At 50.4% G+C, this 18165-nt stretch overlaps 7 protein-coding genes across 8 annotated transcripts; 4 read left to right on the forward strand and 3 right to left on the reverse strand.

The window, feature by feature from the left end:
• Positions 1 to 164: 164 nt before the first annotated feature.
• L3040_009350 (uncharacterized protein) lies at positions 165 to 1797 on the forward strand (the record flags this gene model as incomplete). Its single annotated transcript, XM_007290274.1, has 6 exons — positions 165 to 232; positions 292 to 393; positions 444 to 449; positions 500 to 579; positions 633 to 929; positions 983 to 1797. The coding sequence occupies 6 exons, from the start codon at positions 165 to 167 to the stop codon at positions 1795 to 1797; spliced, it is 1368 nt and encodes a 455-aa protein (XP_007290336.1).
• Positions 1798 to 2036: 239 nt separating this feature from the next.
• L3040_009351 (uncharacterized protein) lies at positions 2037 to 3364 on the reverse strand (the record flags this gene model as incomplete). The annotated part of the gene is made up of 3 exons (XM_007290273.1): positions 2037 to 3059; positions 3198 to 3257; positions 3308 to 3364. 3 exons carry the CDS (start codon positions 3362 to 3364, stop codon positions 2037 to 2039), a joined length of 1140 nt encoding a protein of 379 aa, XP_007290335.1.
• Positions 3365 to 3671: 307 nt separating this feature from the next.
• Positions 3672 to 4809, forward strand: L3040_009352 (uncharacterized protein; the record flags this gene model as incomplete). The annotated part of the gene is made up of 3 exons (XM_066155941.1): positions 3672 to 4343; positions 4398 to 4750; positions 4803 to 4809. The coding sequence occupies 3 exons, from the start codon at positions 3672 to 3674 to the stop codon at positions 4807 to 4809; spliced, it is 1032 nt and encodes a 343-aa protein (XP_066010219.1).
• A 600-nt stretch (positions 4810 to 5409) lies between these two features.
• Positions 5410 to 7012, reverse strand: L3040_009353 (uncharacterized protein; the record flags this gene model as incomplete). 2 transcript variants are annotated; one of them, XM_007290271.1, is made up of 2 exons in its annotated part: positions 5410 to 6467; positions 6658 to 7012. In XM_007290271.1, 2 exons carry the CDS (start codon positions 7010 to 7012, stop codon positions 5410 to 5412), a joined length of 1413 nt encoding a protein of 470 aa, XP_007290333.1. The 2 variants fall into 2 exon arrangements, with proteins under 2 accessions (XP_007290333.1, XP_066010220.1); XM_066155942.1 differs by lacking the exon at positions 5410 to 6467 and adding an exon at positions 6563 to 6585.
• A 3010-nt stretch (positions 7013 to 10022) lies between these two features.
• L3040_009354 (uncharacterized protein) lies at positions 10023 to 11283 on the forward strand (the record flags this gene model as incomplete). The annotated part of the gene is made up of 4 exons (XM_007290270.1): positions 10023 to 10045; positions 10107 to 10244; positions 10301 to 10410; positions 10469 to 11283. The coding sequence occupies 4 exons, from the start codon at positions 10023 to 10025 to the stop codon at positions 11281 to 11283; spliced, it is 1086 nt and encodes a 361-aa protein (XP_007290332.1).
• Positions 11284 to 11332: 49 nt separating this feature from the next.
• L3040_009355 (uncharacterized protein) lies at positions 11333 to 13306 on the reverse strand (the record flags this gene model as incomplete). The annotated part of the gene is made up of 4 exons (XM_007290269.1): positions 11333 to 11671; positions 11727 to 12357; positions 12457 to 13164; positions 13236 to 13306. The coding sequence occupies 4 exons, from the start codon at positions 13304 to 13306 to the stop codon at positions 11333 to 11335; spliced, it is 1749 nt and encodes a 582-aa protein (XP_007290331.1).
• Positions 13307 to 14895: 1589 nt separating this feature from the next.
• On the forward strand, positions 14896 to 16980 carry L3040_009356 (uncharacterized protein; the record flags this gene model as incomplete). Its single annotated transcript, XM_007290268.2, has 7 exons — positions 14896 to 15016; positions 15082 to 15116; positions 15171 to 15296; positions 15356 to 15748; positions 15797 to 16457; positions 16550 to 16824; positions 16888 to 16980. The coding sequence occupies 7 exons, from the start codon at positions 14896 to 14898 to the stop codon at positions 16978 to 16980; spliced, it is 1704 nt and encodes a 567-aa protein (XP_007290330.2).
• Between the last annotated feature and the right edge of the window lie 1185 nt (positions 16981 to 18165).

An 18165-nucleotide genomic window follows, 5' to 3' on the forward strand; every position in this document is an offset into this window, starting at 1 on the left:
TGCGAGCGGGTAAGATGTTGTAATGTGGCTGGTGACGCTAGTGCTGCAGGCGGATAAGCGATAAGCAAGAGCACTCCCTCTTCAAGAGGTAACAACTTCAACTTATTAGTCTCACGATAGTCTCACGAGTTCCGATTGATCCCTCTACAACAACATCAGTCGAGATGTCGCAACCGGTGCAAGTCTCTCATAGGATACTGTCGCCGCCCAAGGCGGAATCAGAAGAAAGATGGTAAGCCTCCCTAGCCACTTCCAAGTTCTAGGCTGATCATCATACTTCCTTCAATCTAGGCTCTATCTAAACAACTTCCTCCGCCATACTGGACCGTTCACGACTGAGGAGTTCGTCTCGAGTGAGGAGGCTGCTACGAACATAGAGAGAATGAGTATCTTGTTCGTAGCAAGAAGCAAGCTTGATTAAAGCAATGCTAATCTGAATATAGAGTCATGTTGGTCACCTAGGAATACTGGATGCAGTGGGATGCTGATTGACGGGCAGAGGCGCTGGAGGCTTAGGTTGTGAGATATTGAAAAATCTGGCTCTTTCTGGATTCAAGGATATTCATGTTATTGATATGGGTAAGGTTCAAAGCCCGCGAACTCGACCATGCTTGCTTACTCAAAGCCACTAGACACTATCGACGTTTCGAATCTCAATCGCCAGTTCCTGTTCCGCCAGGCCGACGTGGGTAAATCAAAAGCTGAAGTTGCAGCAAAGTTCGTTGAGAAGAGGGTCAAGGGAGTCTCGATCACACCTCACAATTGCAAGATTCAGGATAAGGACGATGACTTCTACATGAAGTTCAACATCGTTATTTGCGGTCTGGACAGCATAGAAGCTCGGAGATGGATTAACTCCACGCTGGTGAATTTGGTCGACGACAACGATCCAGAGAGTCTGAAACCTTTAATAGATGGTGGTACTGAAGGTATAGGCGTTCCCAGTTATGACGCCCAATGCTCTGACTAAACAGTCTCTTAGGGTTCAAGGGCCAATCGCGTGTCATATTCCCTACGATGACTTCTTGTATCGAATGCCAGCTCGACATGCACGCTCCAAGAGCTGCCGTTCCTCTCTGCACGCTGGCAACTATCCCCCGCCAACCTGAACACTGTATAGAGTGGGCTCATATCATTGCATGGGAGCAAGAAAAGCCATTTCCAAAGCTGGACAACGATGACCCGGAACATATCACCTGGCTGTTCAAAAAGGCTGAGACCCGAGCAAAGGAATTTAACATTACTGGTGTCACTTACTCCTTGACGCAGGGCGTTGTCAAAAACATCATTCCGGCCATTGCCTCGACCAACGCAGTGATTGCGGCAAGTTGTTGCAACGAAGCCTTCAAGATCGCTACATCGACGAACCCACCTCTCGGACTTGAAGAGAACTACATGATGTACAGCGGCAACGACAGCATCTACACATATACTTTCAAGCACGAGAAGAAGGACGACTGCCCAGTATGCGGAAACCTTGCACGCGGTCTCAATGTCAACCCAAACCTCACTTTGCAAGAGTTCATCGAGTCCTTGGCTGCCAGACCAGAAGCACAGCTCAAGAAGCCCTCCATCCGTTCCGAGGTTAAGACTCTGTATATGCAAAGTCCGGAGAGCTTGAGAGTGGCAACGGCGCCGAATCTTGAAAAGAAGATCCACGAGCTCATTGTGGACGGCGAGGAAATTGCAGTCTCTGACCCGTCCTTGGGCACTGTCAATTTCAAGTTCAAGGTCAAGTACTCCCAGGAGGTTGTTCTTTTGTTTCAGTCGGAAAACACCAAAGGCGCTGCATTCTGATGTGGTTCGGGAACAGCGGCTGGAGAAACGTTGCTATGGATTGCACGATCACGGGAGTGCGGTGAGCATGCGGATGATGAATTTATGATGACATGATATCCATGAAGAATTTATTCCCTCTAAACAGAAGCCTCAGACTTGAGCTGTTTAGCTGTCAAGAAGCCATCCAACGCCAGAACCAAGAACTCCTGCAATGCTTGCCCTTCTTTCTTTCCGATCGTAATCTCATCTGCCAGCGCTCATGTTGATGCCATGTTGTTCAGGCTCCTCTTCATGTTCTCGCACTTAAGTCTCAGGACCTTGATAGACTCCATGAACAGCTCATCACTTTTCCACTGCCCCAAACTCTCAACCTGGAATATGAAGTGATCTCGTATCCTTCCGAGCTTGACCTTGTCCTTAAATTCCTCATGTCGTAAGCACTCCCTGCTGACCGTATCTTTCATCGTATCAAATACCACAGCCTTCTTCTCTCCCTCGTGTCCTTCATAGCCGCTTCCTACCATCTCTGCTTCTTTCTTAGTAACCCTATCAATGCCAATGACACCCTCCGGGAAGCAACTCTTAAACTTCTCAGCATCCTTCCCCAGAATCGGCTTCAGAATCGAGATCGTAGGTAGCAGACGGTACGAGGCAGTAGCCACGGGCGAGAATTTGGCATGATCGCTTCCGACACCCTTGATCGCATGCATCTCCAATTCGATGCACTGGCCCGGCCGTAGCTTCGCGATCAAGATATCCGGATTCGTAGTCTCAATAGCATCCTCGCCGCTGAAGTACTTGTGCTGGTTCCCAAAAGGTTTGAACTTGATATCCTTGGCGTAGATGTGCGCGTTGTGATACAGCACCAGCGGATCCTTCTCCCCCTTCGGCGCATCGTGGTTCTTCGTGCACTCGACATTGAGCTCCAGCAGGATCGTGTTGTAGTCGTAGTTCACCGGCGATTCCTGGGACGACTCTTCCGGCTTCTTGAGCCATTTCAGGTAGTCTAGAAGTCCCTCGTTACCGCCTTTCAGTGGGATCAGGCCGAGGCGATGCGCAAGGACCTCGTCTTGGATTATGGAGGTGTTATTGTATATATAGACGTTTTCGATGGCTAAAGTTGGGATCTCGGCTATCATGATGCGGCGGAAGGCATTGGCGACTGAGGCATCGAGGCCGATGAGGGAGAAGGAGGCTTCGGTGGGGTCGTTGTGGTGGAATTTGACCTGGAAGTCTTTTCTGAATTTCTTAACGTCCCAGGAATGGTCTTCACCTGGGTACTGGAGCATCAGTCAGCTTTGCGCCTCTCTGAAAATAGGCATAGGCAAGTTGTATATCCAGATATTTTCCAGGTGCCGGAGTGCATTTGAACAGGTGCGAATATTTTTCTAGTATTTAATAAGAAATAAAGGACTCACATGGCCCGGGAAATCAGTCGAGGTGATATCTGTGACTGTCTCTGAATTGATCCCCACAATCTGTAAACGGCATTAGCAGAATGCAAAGGCGAGAATCATATTTTCCTTACTCTTCTGCGCTCCAATTCGGCCTGCGACGGCTGAGAAGCTCCTTTAGAAGCTGCCATTTTTGCTCATAGAAGTTCGGGATTGAGGGCAGGGTCTGTGAAGTGAGGCTCTTTTACCACAAAATATTTTTTGATACGCTCGGCCGCATGTGCAGGGGTCCGAAGCTATTTAGCGCCAAGCTTGAGTTCCGGGTAATCATCAACCTCATCATTGGATTGGCGAAGTTCAAACATCTCTCGCCTCCCACACCTCTCGCCTGTCTCCTGCAACTCAATCGCCAGACGCTCGAGGTCTGGTTACAACAAATCGAATCAGATCCTCCTCATCCTTCCTTTCCTTTCCTTTCCTTTCCCTTTCTTGAGTACAATGGCGTCCACCCTCACTCGGCTGGCCGGCCGCCATGCCAAACGCCTCTGCTTGCGCCCTGCACTTCCCACCACCTCTGCTCCTCGAGCGTCGATACGCCTCTTCTCCGCTGCTCCAGCGCGGAGATACGCAGAGCCCTACGAAGCCACGAGATTGATCCCAACCGACGAGCACTTCGCCCACTCCACGAATTCCGAAGACTCTCAACACTTGAACATCACCCCCGACTCAAACCTCCCCGATGGCGAAGCCGTTGAGAACCGGAAGATCAGACATTACACCGTGAACTTCGGCCCCCAGCATCCGGCTGCTCACGGTGTGCTCCGCTTAATCTTGGAGCTCAATGGCGAGGAAATTGTGCGGTCGGATCCTCATGTGGGATTACTGCATCGGGGCACGGAAAAGTTGATTGAATACAAGACATACATCCAGGCTCTGCCATATTTCGATCGGCTGGACTACGTCTCCATGATGACCAATGAGCAGTGTTTCTCGTTGGCAGTAGAGAAGCTTTTGAATATCGAGATCCCGGAGCGGGCCAAGTGGATTAGAACGCTATTTGCTGAAATCACTAGGATTTTGAACCATCTGATGTCTGTTCTGTCTCATTCAATGGATGTTGGGGCTCTAACACCTTTCTTGTGGGGATTCGAGGAACGTGAGAAATTGATGGTAAGATTTTATGATGATGTTATTTTGGTAGTAATATTTTCTAAAGTCTCGCAGGAGTTTTATGAACGAGTGTCGGGTGCACGTCTCCATGCCGCATATATCCGCCCAGGCGGTGTCCATCAAGATATCCCAGTTGGCCTACTCGACGACATCTATCAGTGGGCAACGCAATTCTCTGATCGAATCGACGAAACCGAAGAACTTCTCACAGACAACAGAATCTGGATAGGTCGAACAAGAGGAATTGGAGTTGTTTCTGCAGCAGACGCCTTGAACTACTCCTTTTCCGGCGTAATGCTTCGTGGCTCCGGAGTGCCGTGGGATGTCCGTAAAAGCCAGCCTTACGATGCCTATGGTCAGGTCGAATTTGATGTTCCGGTTGGTGTGAATGGCGATTGCTATGATCGGTACCTGTGTCGAATGGAGGAGTTCAGACAGTCTCTTCGCATCATTCATCAGTGCTTGAACAAGATGCCTGCTGGACCTGTCCGAGTAGAGGATTACAAGGTCTCCCCACCACCCAGAGCGGCGATGAAGGAGAATATGGAGGCCTTGATTCACCACTTTTTGTTGTTCACCAAGGGTTATTCTGTGCCGCCTGGAGAGACATATTCAGCAATCGAAGCTCCAAAGGGAGAGATGGGGGTGTTTGTTGTCAGTGACGGGAGTGAGAGGCCTTACCGATGCAAGATCCGAGCTCCCGGGTTTGCGCATTTGGGTGGTTTTGATCAGATCTCTCGAGGGCATTTGCTGGCGGACGCCGTGGCGATTATTGGAACGATGGATCTTGGTAAGTTGAATTACCAATTGTGCTCTATGTTGAACAGGACTGACAATTTTTATGTAGTATTTGGTGAGGTCGATAGGTGAGAAATGAAAAGGTTGGAATTCAACAAAGGGAGTTGAGGGCGGGTTAATTGTACATGGCAAGAGACGCGCGGGTGGTGCAGTGGCGGTGGCGAATCTTCCTATGTTGTACAAAGTCTTCGCGCGCTGAGTTAGCAATGCCAGCACATTTTTCAGTTCCTCCAGAGTTGGGCATTTTGACCTACCAAGTAGCAAATGCCTACTTCGACATGGAATCAGCCATGCCACTGCTGGCGATGGTAGGAGCCTCTTGGACACTTCCAACCTTCTTGCTGGCCTCATGAGCAAGGATGGTCTCAATACTGACTGAAGTATCCAGTGGTGTGAGGAGAAGTTGATGGGGATCGCTTCCCTCTGACATGGCCTTCTTCTGCCAATGTCTTGGTGCACGAGGGATATGAACATCGACGACGATAGCCGAAGGAACGCGTGTGGGAGGTGTCATTGTCTTGTGAGTAGGGGATCTGGTGTGCTGCTTGGGTGTTTGCAGGTGAGCTTGTGCACGAGGGATATGAACATCGACGACGATACCCGAAGGAACGCGTGTGGGAGAGGTCATTGTCTTGCGAGTAGGGGATCTGGTGTGCTGCTTTGGTGTTTGCAGGTGAGCTTGTACTCCTCGGAGCTCCCCCGTATGGAATTCATTGTGGACCGGGACCGGGGTAGGCTGAGCGGCATACTTGTGAGCTGTCGACTGCTCGTTTTGTTGGATCTTGCCAGCTTGCACTCTGGCGGCGTAGACTCCAGCTGCGTGGGCCTTGGTGTTCTTCACATGGGTGGTTGGGGAGCCGCGTCGAGCAGCAGCCATGGTGTTCTTGCGAGAGGGAGGAGTGGTTGCCGGTGCTGGTGGTGGGGGTGGTGGTGCTGGTGCTGGTGGTGGACCGGTGGGAAACGGGGGCAGCACGGGCATGTTGGTGTTGTGTTCGGGGTACCACTTCATGCCGGCACCGGGCTGATTCATGACTGTCTGTCCGAACCAGGTTGCGTCTTTGGAGAGTGAGCCTTCGGGAGGGAAGCCGTCGCCTCGGTGGAAGTGCTCGATGGCTGAGCGGTCTTGGTCGGGGAGGTGACGGCTTGGCCACGTGAACTGGTTGTTGGTGCCAGCATCGGTACTGAAGCCTTGGTTGCTAGCGACGAGGGGATTGCCACTCAAATAGGGGACTTGGGGACCGCTAGGCTCAGTACTGTATCCAAGAGTGGCTCTGTCCTCGCTTCCGCCCTCGGGGTGATGATCACCATAGCCGCCGTTATCATTGCCTATTCATCGGTTAGCAATGGGGGTGTTTTTTTCTTTCTGATTTCGAGTTTTCGGGACTCGGCACACTGCTCCGAAGAGCCAGTGGCTCTGAACATTACGCTGGGAAATCCAAAAATCCTATCAAGCAAGCTGTTGAGGGGTGAAAAAAAAAAGGGGGGGGGGGGGGGGAATGGAAGTTTTCACACGTACCCTCGCGCCACCCATCGCTGAAGTGGTCCTCTCCACGTAACACCTCTTTGCTTCTCCCCTTTCCCTTGGCTGGACGAGGTCTCGGACGTCTCTCTCTATCCTCTGTATCGAAGATCACCGGGCAGTCACACTCGCCCATGTAGTGACGGGCACGGTGCTCCTCCTCCTCCTTCAGGACGCGCGAGTTCCAGACGACACGAGCGCACGAGTGGCAGTTCTCGTTGGTGTAGATGGGGCGCTCTGCTGGGAAGTGGCAGGCTGGGTAGCTATCATTTTGCGAGGTAATGGGGCACTTGCGGAGGTAGGGGAAGGAGCAGTGCCCACAGTTGTAGCCCAGGAATTCCTTGACGCACATGATGGCTGGCTGGAGGAGAAGGTGGGTCGAAGTGAGGAGTTGGGAAGATTCGATCTTGCAGGATCTGGGAGGCCTGATGGTCTGCTAGTGGCAAGCCGTCTGAGTGCCAGAAATGTCAGCAAAATGTCGCGAGATGAAATGTTCTGCGAGATCGGGGCCTTGGGATAGTTGTAAGTTTCTCCTGACAGCATTCAGACGGAATACTCTCAGGAAAGCTTGTTCTTGCCGATGGCCTCCAGTGAGCGAAGCCAAAAGAAGAAGGGACTCATCGCCAGCAAAATCTCTAATGACTCACAAGTTGAAAGGCAAACAGATGATCTCTGTGCCTGATATCTCGAACGTAGAAGGATCTGAGCAAATCTGCTTGATCAAATGCAGAATTGCTGGTATTTTTATCCCCCCAAAGTTTTCCCGGGAGTTGTCAATGTGCCTTGTATGGTGACGAGACTAAAGGAAAGCCTGCCGTCGAAATGTATCCAGGACTGGAGAAGTGTCGACCTGGGTATTTGAGCGCTCCGAATGAGAATATCGATCTCTTGCTAATCAGTCCCGAGGTTACTGGAGGGTTTCCGTTCAGTCGATCTGCTTGCCTTGGGGGTTGAGTGCCGAAAGAATAGAAGGTAAACCGGATTGCCGTTGATGTAGCACAAAAGTGTGTGTGCTGGAGTGACTCTGGCTTAAGCTGTCCTAGTTGCACCCTTAGAAGACTGTTGTCTCAAAGAGCGGTTGAAGAGCGGCGATATTTGCTTTTGACTTTGACTGTCGTTTGAGGAAGGCGATGTGTAACTTGGGGGGGGGGGGGGGGGGGGGGGGGGGGGGGGGGGGTGAGTCAAGATCAAGTGACTCGAGTTGGGGATATTGTGTTGAAGGTAGGTGACGAAGAAGGAGTATTGAAGGAGTATTGAGGGAGGAGAGATGACTTCTCCTGAATTGTTGTTGACTCAAGAGGCTGTGGATGAATGATGTTGTTGGCTGAGGGGAAAAGGCTCAGCTAATCGAGATTAGTGGCCTCTTATATGGACCGAATTCGGAAGGATCTTGCCGATGAATAGGTATTCACAATAGCTAGCTTAAGGCCAGAACTTTTTCACGAAAAAGGTGAATTGCGAGCCCATGAATGGCAAGTGTTAAGGTGAGAAGTTGGGAGTCCTTGCCTATTGCTGAAAGATTTGGATGGGCAGGGCCACCGAGTGGGTTCTCAACTATCAGATAATTGGCTGACGTATTGACAGAAGATGTTATGTACATGGCCTTAGTTAGCTCTTCCGGTAGGATTGATACTGTTGATATATTAGATTATGGCAATAGTGGTGTAGAGACCGAAGCTTGTTGCTGATAAAGTAGAACGAAGCAAGCCCACATCGACCAAGAAGCCTTGTTACTAGCAATATTAGGGATAGGAGTGGAATCATCATCTTTAATACTTGGGGAGAAAGATAAAGCAAGGGTTCTTCTCTGAGAGACAGTTATCGATGATATGGTGATAGTGCGGTTGGAGGAAATACTAGGTAGAAGCAGAACTGTTCGAATAGATTATAAATGTAGCCTATGATATCAGAAACTTCTATCAGAAACTTACAGCCCTTCGAAGAAGCAATTCAATAACGGGGTATAGAATCTAGAGACTCGAAATATCATTTGCGTTTTCGTCGGAGGATCTTCGGCCATAGATTTGTTTTCCTTTAACCGAGACATGTTACTTGTTGTCAGGGAGGAAGGCTCACGATACGAAATTGCAGACCCGCAGGCTCACCTGAAATGCTGCATTAACGGGAGAGAAAACTTTAAGCCATTCTAGTTATTCGAAATCTTTGTTTCGTCTAGGGAAGGAACAGCCACGAGAGAGATAACCAGGTCGCTCCAGCCTTTCAAGCAAAGAGGAGCAAGTCTTATCTAACAAGTGAAATATCACACAGGTGCCGTTTCCACGCGAGAATCATTTCACAACCCTGTGATATTGTTTACGCTTGGTTCAATTTTAAAAGTCTCTCAAGTCGAAAGAACCTCATGTGTTTTAAGTGTTTTCGAAATAGGGGGAGGCTGCTCGCTAAAGCGTGCTTACCGAGTGAAACACTCCCTTCCTTCATTCACTTGATAACACCAACGCCCAGAGAACGCAGATACCATCTAAACTTCTACTACATGAGCGAATCATCCTGATTCAGACCAAAATTTATTCTCGAATCTAAATTTTGCAGCGCAGCCGACGGAGAAGCGTAAGTGGACAGGCTGCTACACTGTCGCCTAGACACCGTCGCCAAGACGCCTTCTATTGCAGGTCTGAAAGCTGGTTGGTTATTGAAGAGCCAAAAGAGGAGCTCAAATATCAGCTAGATGATTTGAACCTGGCCACATACCTCCAAATTTCCCAGCAATTCTTTAGTCAATGGATACGTACTTCAACTTATTCACACAACGCCCGCGCCACCGAACATGGTGATAACTTCCTACAAGTCCTAGGTATAGTTCAATTTTGAGAAGCTATATATACCTGTTGCTGGTACGTCGGATAATACGAAGAGTATTCAAGCAATGCGGCCCAGCTGTGTGCTCTTGCGTGAAAGCACGTGACAGTATATAGCCCACCTTTCTCTTCCCCGCCTTTAGCATCATCATCCTATAGCTGCCATATTCCAAAATTCTATGTGCTGTACTTCCACTCCGATTTAATTCCTCGTAATCGTCCCCCATAAAATTGACAATCAAGTGCAGGTGCCTCGGATAACCCGAGCCAGCAGCGCGCTTGACCCGGTATCCTTCTCGTAGGTGTTTTGTTACAGTACTTAGGATCCCCGAGGGACCACGGCCCGGCCCTACCGATCTGAGCATTACCGACTGAGAGTGTATCTATCCTAGCTTAGAGAGTCCGGGATATCCGTACTTCTTCAACTTCTCTATCCTCTCAGACTGGCTTCAGCTTTCTTAGACTTCGCGATTGAACTGCAGCTGCACTCGCTCGCCTTTCCGTACCACCAGACTCCACCGAGGTCCAGGGGAAAAAAAGATATATATGTCGAACATTGTAGTTATTGGGTCAGTCTCCTCCCAGTGACTCGACTTCTTATTGACTTGAGAGAACTGATGATCTCACAAGTGCTGGAGTCTCCGGCCTGACCACTGCTCTCCTGCTATCCCGCAATCCCAACTACAGAGTCACTGTTGTCGCAAAACACATGCCGGGCGACTACGATGTTGAATTCACATCTCCATGGGCGGGTGCCAACTACATGCCGTAAGTGGGCAGCGTGCTAGGAAGATTCATGACACGGCAGTGTTGACGACCCACAGACACGCCCACAGATTTGCCAATGAGGCAGAGAAAAAGTACGAGCAGAACACATGGCCGGAGCTGAAGCGACTTGCGGAAGACGTGCCAGAATCCGGCATTCACTTCCAGGGTAAAAGCCCTCGCCCCCCCGTCTCTCGGCTCTAGGACTCATCACTTACAGAAAGCAGACATTGTGGTGTACGAGAGGAATAAGGATGCCGGTTCTGCTTCAGGGAAGCATTTCAGGGCGCTGGCTCGACCAGATTCGTGGTTCAACACCGTTGCGCCCAACTTTAGAGTCCTCTCATCGGCGGAGCTCCCAAGGACTGTGGATTCCGGTATTGGGTTCACTTCGGTCTGCATCAACACTGTGCAGTACCTGCCGTGGATCATCAGCCAGTGCGTAAGGCAGGGCTGCACGATCCACCGCGCAAACCTGAGACACATTTTGGATGCTGGCAAGCTTCACCATACGGGACAGGAGGCCGATCTCGTTGTGAACTGCACCGGCCTTCTCGCTTCGAGACTGGGAGGTGTGATGGACAAGGATGTTGTGCCTGCCAGAGGGCAGGTTGTCGTGGTCCGGAACGACCCCGGTATGATGGTGGCAGTATCCGGTACAGATGACGGCGAGGAAGAGCTATGCTACATCATGAAGCGCGCCACGGGGGGAGGGACCGTCCTAGGTGGAACTTACCAAGTCGGCAACTGGGAATCCCAGCCTGATCACTCGACTGCTGTGAGGATCATGCAGCGAGCCGTCGAGTTGTGTCCGGCTTTGACTGGAGGCAGGGGTATCGAAGCTTTGGATATCATTCGACACGGCGTGGGACTGCGACCAACGAGGATCTCAGGCGTGAGGATTGAGAAGGAGAAGATTGGTGATACCTGGGTTGTACATAACTACGGCCACGGTGGGTGGGGATACCAAGCCTCGTACGGATGTTCGACTGCGGCGAAGGAGCTTGTCGACCAAGCCCTGACAGCGAAGGCAAATTTGTAGACTGCTGGAAACTCTTGGCTACGCGCATTCCATTCATTCTCGTGTGAGTTCACCCTGGTATCAAATTACCCAGATCTTCAGAATAACTATACCCCATTCCCAGAAGCTCGTTCAGCAACATATCATCCGAAGTCTGGAGGTGTTCCAATGCACTCGCCTCTTGACTTTCGGGCTCCTGATTCGCCAACTTCCCGCCAAACAAGTCAAACATATCATGCCCCCGCGGTGGCAAGTAGCCTTTCCAGGCCTCGGGCTCTTCCACCGATTGCCCGAAGTGGAGCAGTTTTGAGCGGATATCTGTTACAGCCTTGGTATCCTCGGGGCTGGGTGGGATCTGGGCTCTACTCGCTAAGCTGTTCTGCTCGTAGGTCATGCGGAGAGTTTTCACCTGCGAGGGAACGTAAGTTTATATCTTCGAGGTCCTGAGGAATTCAGATGCCTACCCAATATGCTGCTACGGGCCAGCTCTCCTGGCACTGTATCAGGTATCGAAGGTCGTCGATCAGCAACTTCTTGACAGGCTCTCCCATCTGCAGTCCATCGCAGCTCTCCCACTTGTTCAAAGAACACCAAATATGAAAGGTGCTCGAGGTCATCAAGCAATAGCCCAGAAACGGGTTGACTAACGGAATTAACTCTGACGAGGTCATGGATTTGTAAATGGTCGATATCTGGACGGCGGCCGATACTCCATTTCGTATTGACCGTGTCCACCACTCGGGGTTTGGATTGTCTCGAGGAAGCGCCGGACCGTCACAAGGCCCAGTTCCTACAGAATTAAACCTCGAAGTCAATATAGTTCCACGATGGTACGAACGGGACCGTTGAACCATCATGGCTTCGGTTAACTTACCAGGGTCCCAACCCGTCGGCGTCACAACGGGTATATATTCTCGGTACAGATGCCCTCGTGCATTGTAGAAGAAGAGCCACATGATTCCAAAGGCCTTACCTTCTCCTATAGCCAGGTACGCAATTTGGTTTGCGTCGCTGAAACCCATATGGGAAGGGATTGCCCGGTGCCATGTATCTAGCGCCCTTTCAAATCGTGATATCGGCATATCGAACTCCCACCTGTTGGGACAGAAATATCAGCATTGATCGATCGGGGACTGTTTCAAAAGTTATGGAAGTGCTGTCTAGATCTTCGTTCGGGGTTCCTCCAGTACTGACGGATTTCGATACTCCAGGTGCCGACCGCCAGCTCCAGACCAATCTACGATATTCCCAAGGATATCGATGAGCCGAAGCGTATAAGCCGTGATAGACTCATCGCCTCCGATTGGATCGTTGATGGTGCCGGCATTACTCCTGCGTCCAAGGAGGAAGTCAGATCGGCTACCTGGTAAGACTGTGGTGATGGACGATGCTATGAATGTAAGTCGTCTATCACCCCCATTGGCCATCAGGCGATCAAGAGCAAAACAAGCCCAGAATGTTCGACGTCTGATCTCCGCAGATGCTGCGTCCTTCAATGCGTATGAGTCTTCAAAGGGAAGTCTTAATGCCGTACATATTCTCGTTGCAATCCCGAGTTGGAACCAGGCTCGGTGCTCGTCTCCCATCCCGGTCCAATGGACGCATAGAATGAGGTTGCATTGCATGTTGAGAATGGTCATCTCATCGAACGTATTTGTCATGGAGGAACGTGCCAGAGCGGCAAAGTGCTCGCTCGCTTCTATCGTACCGTTGTAAATAGTGAAGCATGGCTCGATGAACCTGGCCATCAGGGCCAGGATACAGAATTGTAATCTCACTGGAACTCTGCCTTGCTCAAGCTCGTGTAGAAGTACGAATTCTCTGAAGAAGCAAAATATGGAGTCGCCATAGTATTCGAAGTAAGTTTTGAATGCTAGGGCAACAATGCTTCGGTCCGGAAGTCTGAAAAGCAACGAAAGAAAGTCAACGCTTGTTTCCCGAGTTGGAAGGCATCATCACTTCAATTCACTTACAGACGTGAAAGATCTTCTCCCTCTTCCCCAGGTTTCGGTGTTGGCAGTCTCGAGTGCAGCTGCCTCTGCATTACCGCCTGTGGGATATTGCCTGCATATTGACACGTCTGGGATCTTTGTGTGCACGCCCGACAACTCGGCCACTCGCCAGAGCATTTCGTTTTCCTCTTGCTATGAAAAAGAAATTCCGTCAACGGGGTATCCGAGAAGTTGGGACAAGGAGACCGGAATCTTTACCGACAGGCGGCACAGGCGAGGGGTGCCCTAGCGCCCGTCTTTCGAGCAGCAGAACGAGGAGCCGGGGTTTCCATCGAAAACAATGAAGGGCTTCACGACTTCAAGACATTGGTGATAGATACCTGTAACCTGGTAATCGAAGAGACCAAGTCCTGCGCCATGGGAAGGTCAAGAGTGGATGGAGGTGGGCCCGGTCCAACACCCATTATGCCTCAGGTTTGAGAATCTGGGACGCGGCTGACGATGTTTATGATGTGGAGACAAGCAGTTGGTCCAGGATTTTATGGGATGAGGAGACATTCATTTCTTGATCCGCCCGCGAGAGTTGAGATCAGAGTTAACTATGAGGATTCTCAGGTTAAACACGTGACATGAGTAAAGGCTTTTCGCAGCCAGATGCTGAACACTGTCTACTTGGGGATGAGTAAATGTTGTTGAGGTAAAAGGGGCCGTGACTCTGCCGTCGTCGTGCCTCTCTCTCTATGTTGTTTGTATGTATGTCAGTGTGTCTCTACTGAGACGAAATTCTAATACATCTTTCTCTCCATCTCGGTTAGGTCAAGCTTGTACACCCGTATCCATCAACATCGGAAGTCAAGTCTTGAAACGGAAACCGAACATTCAAACGCCTCGATTTTGTTGTGGCTTTATGCAGCCGCGACAGCTTACTGTTGCAAATACTTCCTTGCCGTATGGAGCATATACCTAACCGTGAGCTTTCTTCGAAGAGACGATACCTCGGTATATACGCGACACGGCCACAATTACGTAGTGAATAACGTTCCCTGCTGGCTATCGATTGCAATGCAATGCCATGACATACCGGTACTACGTACATGAACGACACGCAGATCAGCACGCCACGGAAATGTTCCAAAAGAGTTTGCTGCTCTGATCACCCTGATCACCCTGATACCGATGAATAAAGTCTAAATGTCCATCGAGGCGACTCTCCGTTCCGCACTTGGGTCGTCGGGTCGTTTCTGACAGGGATTGCCGGTGAATCCGACTCAAGCAAATCGCGGAATCCAACGGCATTAGTACCTATCCAGAGGCAAGCAGCCCACTACGGGCGCTAGTGGCCTGGCTCGGTTTAGGAAGCGTTGCGCTGCGGTGCATCCAAATTTCTTGGGGGTTTTCGAATTGAGTTTTTACAACTATATATGAAAGAAAAGCTCAAAGATGAGGGAGGAGGAGGACGACGACGAAGGAAGGCAGAGCAAGTGATCTATCTCCCTTTTTTCTCACAGAGGCTTTACATCCGTGATTTTGCTCGACTTGTCTCTATCACTCGGCTTTATACAAAGTGAAGATTCATCTTGGTTATCTATCTATCTATCTATCTACCTACCTATCTATTGCATTGCTTGCACCACGGGAATTCGGAAATAGTGGTTTGCTTTCTGGCCATCTCTTCACAGCCATGTCAACAATCACTCTAGCCGAGTATCTGTACACACGCCTTCATCAATTGAAAGTCCGCTCCCTTCATGGTGTACCGGGAGACTACAATCTGGTTGCTTTAGATTACGTGGAGAAAGCTGGTAGGTCTGGAATGGAATGGGAATCTGGACCCGGGGGACGATTTACAACTACTGACTGATCTCAGGCTTGACATGGGTTGGCAACTGCAATGAACTCAATGTAAGACATACATATTCCTCGAAGCTTCATCGATCATCTGCTAAGGCCTGGTAGGCAGGGTATGCAGCAGATGGGTATGCGAGAGTGAATGGGGTCGGCGCAATGGCCACGGTCATCGGGGTTGGAGAGTTATCAGCCATCAATGCCTGTGCCGGCTCCTATGCAGAAAATGTCCCGGTGGTACGTGGTCTCAACCTCTTGATCCTTGATCACTTGACAATTCTGACCGAGTGCTTCAGGTCTACATCGTCGGGTCGCCAGCGACGGCTGCACGGAAGAACAGGCTCGTCCTCCATCACACTCTCGGCGATGGAGAATTCGATGTGTTCGCAGACATGTTCAAGAGGGTTACGGTGGCACAAACCTATCTTGACGATATCACCACCGCAGCTCAGGAGGTGGATCGGGTGCTGGAGCAGTGCTGGATCCAGAAGAGACCTGTATACATCCGGTTGCCAACGGACATGGCGACGAAGCCGTTAGATAAGACCCTTTTGGACATCCCGTTGAACCTGGAGCCGGTTGCGAACAACGCTGATGCCGAGCTTTCCGTGGTCGAAACCCTCCTCGAACTGATCCATTCGTCCAAGAGGCCGGTCTTCCTGGTTGACGCTAATGTTTCCAGATACAGAGTAAGCTAGCTTCCCAAGACGAGTAAATGGAGAGTGCTGACGGCTCAGGTTCTGGAAGAGGTCGATGCCCTCGTTCGCAAATCCGGAATCCCGACATTTGTGGCACCAATGGGCAAGGGTAACGTCACCGAATCACTCGAGAACTTCAACGGCATGTATTTTGGCGCTCACTCAGATGAGAGCATAAGAAAGGCAGTGGAGACCTCGGATCTAGTAGTGTGGATTGGTCCCGTCAAAAGCGACGTCAACACAGCATTTTTTACAGCCAAGCTTCCAGAGAGAATCATCGAGCTTCACAACGATCGAATCGAGATACTTGGCACCAAACACGAGGGCATGCAGATGAGAGGGGTTCTCCAGAAGCTCGGTGCTCGTATCGAGACGTCGCCGCCTCACTCGCCGAAACTTGGCGCGCTAAGCGAGAGCGGATCAACAGCATCACTTGCGGACAAGCAAGCACGGGAGCCAATACTGCACGATCACCTGTGGAAGAGACTCTCCTCATGGTTCCAGCCAAACGACGTCATCATCACCGAGAACGGCACAGCCAACATTGGAATCTGGGACAGCAAGCTCCCCAGCGGCGTGCAGGCCATCAACCAAACGCTCTGGGGCTCAATCGGCTACACCGTCGGCGCCGCACAGGGAGCGGCCCTCGCTCTCAAGGATGTCGGCTCGGATGCTAGGACTATCCTGTTCGTGGGAGATGGTAAGCAACTTCCTCCCTCGGCCCCATCCCATGGTCTGAGAATTTCCCATGGGGAGGGGGATGCTTAATCAAGCTAACCCTCGCTTGCCCAGGCTCCTTCCAACTCACCGCGCAAGAAGTGTCGACCATGATCCGGCACAAGCTCAGCGTCACCATCTTCCTGATCGAGAACGAGGGGTACACCATCGAGCGGTTCATCCACGGCATGGACGCCGAGTACAACGACATCTCCGGGTGGAAGTACAAGGAGATCCCGCGAGTTCTCGGGGCTCGAGAAGGTGATGTCACGGTTCACGATGTGAAGACGAAGCAGGAGCTGGAGGTCCTGCTGCTGAACGAGGAGTTTGCTCACGCGAAGAATGTGCAGGTGAGAGATCTGGCGTGGTGTGGTTGGGGAAGAGACTGATGGATGCTAATGTGAATTTTTTAGTTCGTGGAGCTGCACATGCCAAAGGAGGATGCGCCGTACAACTTGAAGCTTGTGGGAACAGGAGCTGCAAAGAACAACTCTCGGGAAGAATGAAAAAAAGCGTGATGATGATTTGAGACTTGTATATACCCTGAAAATAGACCAAATTTGAACATATTCTCTCCCCCCGCTAACCAGGTCTTGTCAATCATCGTCGTGTGGAGAACCTACTAGGGCACGTAGAAGATTTCACTTTCTGATCCAAGCACTTGTACGTGATCCATATGCACTGAGCATACTCGACCTTTTCATTCGAGCTAGTGTGGAAATCCGTTACCGAAGAACCAACCATTCCAGCTTCAAGCCCATGATACTGCCGTAAACATGACGACTGTCTAATCCCGTTTCGTGCACACTTGCGGCCACAGAGGGATCGGTCTCTTCCAAGACGGTACGTCAACTTAGACCTTACTATCCATCCATATCCATCCCCTTCGTCTGCCTTGCCCCCCCACCAAACCGTACCATCATCAAGCCATGCGCCTTCCAGTCGCTCCGTACTTACCATGGACTGGTCTCCAGCCGACGGTGCGGCACATCCGGCGGCTCCTTTCCTTTCCTTTCGTTATCCATCTCTCCCCTTCAATTTTTCATTTATTCGTTTATTTCCCTTCCCTTCCCTCCCCTTCTCTTCTTAACCCCCCACCCTCTTCCCCACCCTCTTCCCCTCCCTCTATTCTCGCCTCTAAACGGATAGATATTTTTTTTTTTCTTATTTTTTTCAATTCATATTTTCTTGCCTCCAATGATGGAAATTTTCAATTCCCGATATTTGATAGTTGGTAGTTGCTTTTGCTCTTTGCTTTTGCTCTTTGCTTTTGCTCTTTGCTTTTGCTCTTTGCTTTTGCTCTTTGCTCTTTGCTCTTTGCTCTTTGCTCTTTGCTCTTTGCCCCTTGTCTTCCTCCTCTTCTCCTTTCGTTACTCCCGATCACCAAAAACACCAAAAACACCAAGCACAAGCACAACAATCAATCAGATTTTTTATTTTTTCGTTTTTTTATTTTTTAAACAACAGCAACTATCTCACCTCACCACACAGCAAATCAAATCAAACCTCCAAGTCAAATCCACCAACCCACCATACTTTCATTCATTCATAATTACTAAGGGCTACCAAGGTGATGGTGGTGGGGAAATACGTGGCGGTATCGAGGGTCTGCTGTTTGCTGCTGCGGATGTCGGGTTGGGGAGGAGGTTTGGTGGCTTGCTGGCTGCAGAGGTTGTTCCAGGCAGGCTGCT

The sequence above is a fragment of the Drepanopeziza brunnea genome, assembly GCF_022702325.1.
Source record: "Drepanopeziza brunnea f. sp. 'multigermtubi' strain 214-2 chromosome Unknown ctg19, whole genome shotgun sequence".
Lineage (NCBI taxonomy): Eukaryota > Fungi > Ascomycota > Leotiomycetes > Helotiales > Drepanopezizaceae > Drepanopeziza > Drepanopeziza brunnea.